This window comes from Anarrhichthys ocellatus, unplaced genomic scaffold, assembly GCF_004355925.1.
Source record: "Anarrhichthys ocellatus isolate YVR2014 unplaced genomic scaffold, GSC_Weel_1.0 scaffold41, whole genome shotgun sequence".
NCBI lineage: Eukaryota > Metazoa > Chordata > Actinopteri > Perciformes > Anarhichadidae > Anarrhichthys > Anarrhichthys ocellatus.
Genome location: NW_022280071.1, coordinates 525155 through 533885, shown reverse-complemented (window position 1 = coordinate 533885; position 8731 = coordinate 525155). Strand labels below are relative to the sequence as shown.

The 8731-nt window shown below is 44.6% G+C and overlaps 1 protein-coding gene across 2 annotated transcripts in view; it reads right to left on the bottom strand.

The window, feature by feature from the left end:
* The window catches only part of plcg2 (phospholipase C, gamma 2), a 47268-nt gene that overhangs the window by 12323 nt on the left and 26214 nt on the right, over positions 1 to 8731 (bottom strand). For both annotated transcript variants that reach the window (XM_031868132.1, XM_031868133.1), the window contains exons 19-21: positions 4896 to 5018; positions 4630 to 4810; positions 54 to 122 (exon numbers count right to left, since the gene is read on the bottom strand). In XM_031868132.1, the coding sequence (XP_031723992.1) occupies positions 54 to 122; positions 4630 to 4810; positions 4896 to 5018 (373 nt within the window). The remainder of the gene's footprint in view (positions 1 to 53; positions 123 to 4629; positions 4811 to 4895; positions 5019 to 8731) is intronic.

Below are 8731 nucleotides of genomic sequence, written 5' to 3'. Positions count from 1 at the left end.
TGTGTGTGTGTGTGTGTGTGTGTGTGTGTGTGTGTGTGTGTGTGTGTACACACCAGTGAGGGCTCGATCTCGTTGGGTTCCACGTACGTCTTCACCTCATACAGAGAGGCACAGTCTTTCTCCTGTGTTGGCACAATACACTTTTAGGGACCAGTCGTTGCAGATGACATGTTACTGGGTTTAGAAACATATATACAGGTGCTGGTCATATAATTAGAATATCATCAAAAAGTTGATTTATTTCACTAATTCCATTCAAAAAGTGAAACTTGTCTATTATATTCATTCATTACACACAGACTGATATATTTCAAATGTTTTTCTTTTAATTTTGATGATTATAACTGACAACTAAGGAAAATCCCAAATTCAGTATCTCAGAAAATTAGAATATTACTTAAGACCAATACAAAGAAAGGACTTTTTAGAAATCTTGGCCAACTGAAAAGTATGAACATGAAAAGTATGAGCATGTACAGCACTCAATACTTAGTTGGGGCTCCTTTTGCCTGAATTACTGCAGCAATGCGGCGTGGCATGGAGTCGATCAGTCTGTGGCACTGCTCAGGTGTTATGAGAGCCCAGGTTGCTCTGATAGTGGCCTTCAGCTCTTCTGCATTGTTGGGTCTGGCATTTCACATTATCCTCTTCACAATACCCCATAGATTTTCTATGGGGTTAAGGTCAGGCGAGTTTGCTGGCCAATTAAGAACAGGGATACCATGGTCCTTAAACCAGGTACTGGTTGCTTTGGCACTGTGTACAGGTGCCAAGTCCTGTTGGAAAATGAAATCTGCATCTCCATAAAGTTGGTCAGCAGCAGGAAGCATGAAGTGCTCTAAAACTTCCTGGTATACGGCTGCGTTGACCTTGGACCTCAGAAAACACAGTGGACCAACACCAGCAGATGACATGGCACCCCAAACCATCACTGACTGTGGAAACTTTACACTGGACCTCAAGCAACGTGGATTGTGTGTCTCTCCTCTCTCCCTCCAGACTCTGGGACCCTGATTTCCAAAGGAAATGCAAAATTTACTTTCATCAGAGAACATAACTTTGGACCACTCAGCAGCAGTCCAGTCCTTTTTGTCTTTAGCCCAGGCGAGACGCTTCTGACGCTGTCTGTTGTTCAAGAGTGGCTTGACACAAGGAATGCGACAGCTGAAACCCATGTCTTGCATACGTCTGTGCGTAGCGGTTCTTGAAGCACTGACTCCAGCTGCAGTCCACTCTTTCTGAATCTCCCCCACATTTTTGAATCGGTTTTGTTTCACAATCCTCTCCAGGGTGCGGTTATCCCTATTGCTTGTACACTTTTTTCGACCACATCTTTTCCTTCCCTTCGCCTCTCTATTAATGTGCTTGGACACAGAGCTCTGTGAACAGCCAGCCTCTTTTGCAATGCCCTTTTGTGTCTTGCCCTCCTTGTGCAAGGTGTCAATGGTCGTCTTTTGGACAACTGTCAAGTCAGCAGTCTTCCCCATGATTGTGTAGCCTACAGAACTAGACTGAGAGACCATTTAAAGGCCTTTGCAGGTCTTTTGAGTTAATTAGCTGATTAGAGTGTGGCACCAGGTGTCTTCAATATTGAACCTTTTCACAATATTCTAATTTTGTGAGATACTGAATTTGGGATTTTCCTTAGTTGTCAGTTATAATCATCAAAATTAACAGAAATAAACATTTGAAATATATCAGTCTGTGTGTAATGAATGAATATAATAGACAAGTTTCACTTTTTGAATGGAATTAGTGAAATAAATCAACTTTTTGATGATATTCTAATTATATGACCAGCACCTGTATATATATTCAACTGATATTAGGCTTCAATGCCCAGTAGCAGAGCTAAAACAATGGGTGACTAGGATGCATCAGTGATGGAGATAAAACGTGTAAATATAACAGCTTTGAAGACATTGGAAGGCCTATGTTTTTTTTATTCAAATATATCATTTTTTAAGCCATGTCAGCAGTGGGGTCATAGGTATGACAATGTCAGTCGGTGCAATTAAAATATCTCAGCAACTATTGGATAGTTCGCCATAACAATTTTGTACAGATGATCATGGTGCCCAGAGGATGAATCCTAGTTATTAATTATCCTGGTAAATATCTTAACATATACTAAAATAATGGGCCCAAACATTTGCAGACATTCATGGTTCCCAGTTTATGAACCCTAATGACTTTGGTGATGAACTTCATTCGTGGTGGAAAGTGACAAAGTACCTTTACTCAAGTACTGTACATAAGTTCAATTTTGAGGTACTTGCACTTCAATTCTTTTCTTTACTTCATACTTCTTCTCCACTACATCTCAAAGACAAATATGGCACTTTTCACTTCACCACATTACTAGTTGCATTGCAGCTTCAGATTATTAATACAAATATATAATCAATAAATACATTATGATGCATTATTATGGCTAAAGATAAGACTTGACTGTTACCCGGCAGGGTAGATTATAAAGAAATAAGCCTCACATTGACCTGCTTTAACAATAAAGTATATAACACATTGATGCATCAAAAATTACAATCCAGTAATTTATACTTTTCTAAAATGGGCTGTTCTGCATTATGAGTATTTTTTTTAATTTTTTTTTTACTTTAAGCATATTTTGATGCTAATACTTTTATCCGTAAAGTCAGTTTTTGAACTTTTCCTTGAGTATTTCTACACTGTGGTATTCCAGCTTTTTGCCAAGTAAACAATCTGAATCCTTCTTCCACCACTGATCCACAACTATTTAATGGATAGCCATAAAGTTTGGCTCAAACATTCATGTCACCCTCATGATGAATTGTAATAATTTTAATGATCTCTTGAGGTTTCCTCTAGGGCCATCCACAGGCATAAATATCAGTTTCTCCAGTGCTTTAGCGCATGACTACAGGTCTGCAAAACTAATGACATTTCCATCAGCCTCAGCTGTACCATGAGTACTAGGAAATTTTGGCCTGCTGACACAAACATCAGCATGTCAACATTTTTATTGTGAGCATGCTGATGTTATCATTCAGTGTAAGTACTGTATCACAGAGCCACTAGCAGCACAGCTTGCTTAGCGATATGATCCAGTCCTGGACCATGCAGTCCCCTAGACCAGTGATTTTCAACCGCTGTGCCGCGGCACACCAGTGTGCCGTGAGAGATCGTCAGGTGTGCCGTGGGAAAATGTCCAATTTCACTTAATGAGTCCAAAAAAAATATTATTTAGTTGTTGCAAATACTTTGCCATTGTTGAGCGTCTGAGCTGCAATATAGTGGCTGGCTAAGTAATAAATACTCTTCCATGCCAGTGGGTGGCAGTAGGTAGCGCAGTAATGACGTGTTAATTTAGGACAGCAGAATGAAATGACGCGCGGGACGAGACGAGCAGCGATGGAGAAATACTCCACACATACACATTTAGAGACTTGTTATTAAATTGTCAGCATATATCCGGCCCTCGGTACAACGGCCCGCCAGAAAATATCATATGTTTATCATAACTGGCCCGCCACACCACAGAGCTCCGGGACGAAAAGTGGTGATGTTAGCTGGCTTTATGTGCAACATAATGAAGCATCTCACTGCGCTAAACCTCCAGCTTCAGGGACGGGGACGTATGATCACAGACATGTGTGATGCAGTAAAGGTCTCCACCACTGTATTCCCGACTGCGCATTTTGCTGATAACTGGGCGCACTTGGCACAGAGTTCACCCGGCGATTTGCCGACTTTGCATCTCAGAAATAAAAATTTGAACTGCTCAGCAATCCGTTTGCTGAGCAAACCTCCAGTGTAATGACACTGAAGACAAAGTGTGACTCTGAGGGCGCTGCACAGTTTCCAAGCTTCACCCCCGAAACGATGCCTTAACTCCGCCTACATGCTGCTCAAATGCTCTGCATGTTTGGAAGCACATACCTGTGTGAGCAGCTGTTCTCTGTGATGAAGATGAACACAAAGCCACACAGGAGTCGTCTCACTGATGCACCTTCACTCCATCGTGAGGGTTTCCACAGAACCTAACCCCAGATATTAATGAACTAGCAGCCAAGAAAAGATGCCAAACATCTAGCTCTGGTATGCATACAATAATGTAGCCTACCTAAACATGTATTCTTTTTGCACTTTGTCCAATATCCCTTTTATCCTGTTTATTAAATGGTGACTCTATTTGGCCCTCAACGTAGTCACAATTTCTTATTTTGGCCCTCTCTGTGATTGAGTTTGACACCCCTGACATATATGCTGTATTATGCTAAAAGGTGTCATTTTGTAACGTTTTTGGTTGTTGGTGTGCCACGGGATCTTTTTAATGTAAAAAATGTGCCGCGGCTCAGAAAAGGTTGAAAAACACTGCCCTAGACAGACAGAGCAGATTTACAGACATCCCACTTATAAAGACTAGGGCCCATTACCCAAAAGATAAGATGAAGAGGAGGATAAACGCAAGATCCCCTGGCAGGTTATCACCTGAAGAAAGTGACGTGTCAGGTGCAGCTTTACAATAAGTCCGTTGGATTTGTTCTGACTTGTTGGTTAAATGTTTCTAAAATATGTTGATTCAAAGCATTTTTCTGTTATGTCTCAATTATCTCTGGTCTTTGTATGTCTCCTACAGTCACTCACTGTGCTAAAGTGGTCCACCACCTCGGGGGTGACTGGGTAACGGAGCTTGATCTTGCGATACAGTGGCTTCTTCCTGAAGTAGTTGACCAGGTCCACGAGGCTCTCAAACTCGGTTGTGGTGCCCAGCAGGTACATGTTGCCCTCCTTCTGGATGCGACAGTGTTTGACCTTACCGTCACCTCTGAATGAGAGAGAGATGATTAATACACACACACACGCACACACAGATCCAGCAAAGACAAATAAAGTCTGAAGTGTCATTGCACCTGAACGTGATGACGAAAGAGTTTGGTTCTCCTTCTCTCTGTCGGATGAGGAAAGCTCCGTCTCTAGGAATCCTCAGCAGGTAGTCCTCGGCCTGACCTCTGCTCAGGTTACTGTAGAACCACCTGCACAACACACACACAAAAGCATAGTGTCAGGATCCCTGTCTGACACTTGTTTCCCCCCTGATCTCCTCTCCTTGAACGGTCAATCCGGCTCCAGCACCCGGACGATCCTCTCCGGTCCCCGCCCAGCCGGTCCGGGAATCCCCCGTGCCGGCTCCGGATCCCTATGACGGAACGCTGGGGAGGTGCTGGGGCTTCCTGTTTCAATGCTGACAGGTATTTGACAGTCAGCCTCAGGCTTTTGCCTCGGACAGATCCAAAGTTTCCTACGTGGTTGGATTATTGCGGAGAAGAGCTCTGGACTGGTCCACGTGCATGTTGAGGCTTGATCGGCCTAATACCGTGCCTTATGTGAACTTTGTGGAGGACCTGAGGAGGGTGTTTGACCACCCAGTGGACACCACCGATGCGGCTCAGCGCCTTCTCCGACTGAGACAGGGCCAATCGAGTGTGGCGGAACACTCAGTGGACTTCCGAATTCTCGCCGCCGAGTCCGGGTGGGATGAGACGGCACTCAGGGGAGTTTTCCTTCACGGACTATCTGAATCCATAAAGGATGAATTGGCCACCCGTGATGAAGCCAATTCATTGGATGAGCTAATCAAGCTCACGATCAGGCTAGATAATCGGATGCGTGAGAGGCGCCGTGAGAGGAACTACAGATCCCAAGGGGCATTGCCCTCGCAACGTCAGCCTCTTCAAGCTTCCGCTCCCATCCTCCAGCGTCAGCCTATCGGATCAAACGGACGCATCCTCGAGCTCCAAGTCCGTCACCCTCTTTCACCTCGGAGGTGGAACCAATGCAGCTCGGCCGTGCTCACCTTTCACCACAGGAGAGAGATAGGTGGATCAGAGCGGGCGAGTGTCTGTACTGTGGCCGCCCGGGACATTCGATTCTCTCCTGATCAGTTTGGCCAAAAGGGGGCGCTCGCCAGTAATGGTGGGGATACTGGCGAGTGGACTCGAGCACTCTCTCAACTCACTACCGAGACTACTGTTGCCTGCGTCTCTCTCTGCACTCCCACTCTCTCCCTGATGGCATTGGTGGACTCTGGAGCAGAGCAAAATTTTGTGGACACAGAATTAGTAGCCAGAAACCAGATTCCCTTAGAGACACTATAATGCCCACTAATGGTCAACGCCCTGAACGGCAGCTTCCTGGGCAGCATCACCCACCGGACCCAGCCGCTCCGGCTCATCCTGTCTGGAAATCACAGAGAGAGACTTCAGTTCTCCTAAAACCCCCTTAGTGCTGGGCCACCCTTGGCTTACCACTCATAACCCTCAGATTGACTGGACGGTGGGAAGGATTTCTGCATGGAGCCCATACTGTCATGCAAACTGCCTAGGATCTGTGCTGCCCCCTGGAGGTTCCCCCGGGGGTTTACCGATTCCCCCGCCAGATCTCGCCTCCATACCCACTGCCTACCATGTCATCGGGGAGGTGTTTAGCAAAGGTCAGGTTCTCTCCTTACCACCTCACCGACACTTCGACTGCGCAATGATCTCCAGCCAGGCTCTTCGTTCCCGTCCAGTCCAACCTCCCGCCGGCTTGCTGCAACCCCTTCCGGTGCCACATCGTCCCTGGTCCCATATCGCCATGGACTTCGTCACAGGTCTCCCGCCCTCTCAAGGGAACACAGTCATCGTTACGGTGGTCGACCGCTTCAGACCGCTGAATTGCAGTGCTTTGTAAAAGAAAACAAAACCCCAAACAAAGAATCAAATGTCCGACCCTAAACCCGCGCATGACGGGATGCTTCATTATTAACGGACAATGCATATAGTCAAAATCAACGTAATTAACACAATGACAAGAACAAACTCACAAGAACCAGTCACATATATTTATATGACAACAAAGCATGACACATCAATCCGCTAAAACACGTATTCTGCGGCACACTGAAGAGCACGAGCCATTCAAGTATTATTCACATCAGAGGGAACAATATTAACCGTATCATACAAACGACACCATAGACAAATTAACACAGTAGTAACGCTACTGCAGATGTAAAAACACAAAAGCACTTCACTTACTAAAGCCGCTGTTCACTTAAAGACAAAGTCCATCCTCATTTCTTTGTTTACAAAGACTTTAATACCGCGGTTGTACAGAACATCGGTGCGGTTCAGTTCCAGTAAGAGGTCCTCCTGCGAACTTGTTCGCTGAGTTGTAGATCCATTCGGGTCTCAGCAAAAGTTTTCGAAAGCACCGTAGCTTGTAAGTGTCCTGTTGTGCTATGGTGTCTTGTTGCTGCCTTGGTAAGCCACCTCAGGTTAGCGTAGTGTAGCTCCTTGCAAATGAAACGCATTCCCAGCCATAAAATGTGCAATGCTTCTCCGACGCTGTTAGCCAGAAATACCATTCGTACAAATCCTTTTCCTGGCTGGGTCAGGGCTGCTGTGGGGTTGGCTGAACCTTTCTTACGATGTCCAATTTTTTTCTGGAAATGTCCTTCTTGAGAAATCCGTTTCTCCTCCTTCAGCCATTGAGTGCTAAAAAAACAAAGCTAGGTAAAAAAAAAAAAAGAATCTAATGCTAAAAATGTTCATAACTTCTTAGATATCAACTTGAAATGCAGTGGCGGGCGATGCATTTTATACCTAGGCCTTCACTGTTGTCCTGCAGCTGAAATACCACCTTATAACCACATGATGGCGCCACAGTTATTATTCGTTTCTAAGGGTGTAACTATGTATGTATTAAACTGTTCGGTATGAGGCTTACAATACGTTTGAATAGTACTAGAGCATTTGGAAAATGCAGAAGCTTAGATTCAGGAAAATATAATGTTTTCTGCGCTCATGGAGGACAGTGGTTCTCAGTCTATCTAAATTGTATAATAATACAGGTCTGGCTGTTGGACCCACCATCATTCCTTAATGACAAGTCGCGACCCAAAGAGATTGTCTTATAATTTTACTTTCACAACTTGAACATTGCCCATACTGCTCTGCAATGTCTTTCCTCGTCTCAGCCCCCTGTGTCATGGTCTGTGGTACATCTCACTCGAGTCAGGAAACTTGTCAGAATGCCCATATTTGATTGGCTGAGCTGCATCACTTGATGTGATTCACAACGCCGACTAAGCCTCTGCTGTTAAGTTTTGTTTCACGATAGTCACGTGCTCGCCCACTGACCAATCACAGCACACTCTGCACCTCACGGCAGAGCTGCACATGGACACTGAGCTGCACGTAATGCTGACGTACCTGTAGGCCGGCTAGCAGGCTCTGATACGTCAAAGAATACGACCAACATGTCAAACTAAAGATCTGATTGGTTGAAGACTATGACAATCAACAATATCGTCCCCATTCACTTAAACTGCACATGGATGCACTTGTGAGTCTGCAGGCCTCGGGCCTCTCTTCTTACCTAGAGACACAGAGGTGAAATCTGATTGGATAAAAGCTCTACTTAAAACAAGCTGCACTGGAAGCAGAGCAACTGAGGAAGACAATAGCTGTGCAATGAGAAAATAAGATAATGGGAAAAATATTATAATACATGTAGTGTATTTATGAAAAATTATTAAATTATAAAATAGATATAGCTTTGTGATTCTGTTTAGGCCAGCAGAGAAGGCTTTGCTGGCCCTGATGGCCCACCACTGATATATATACAGTATATATCAACCGCCCATGCATGCCATATATAGACCGTTATTACAGACATAATCTATTATTACCCATCATTTTAACTC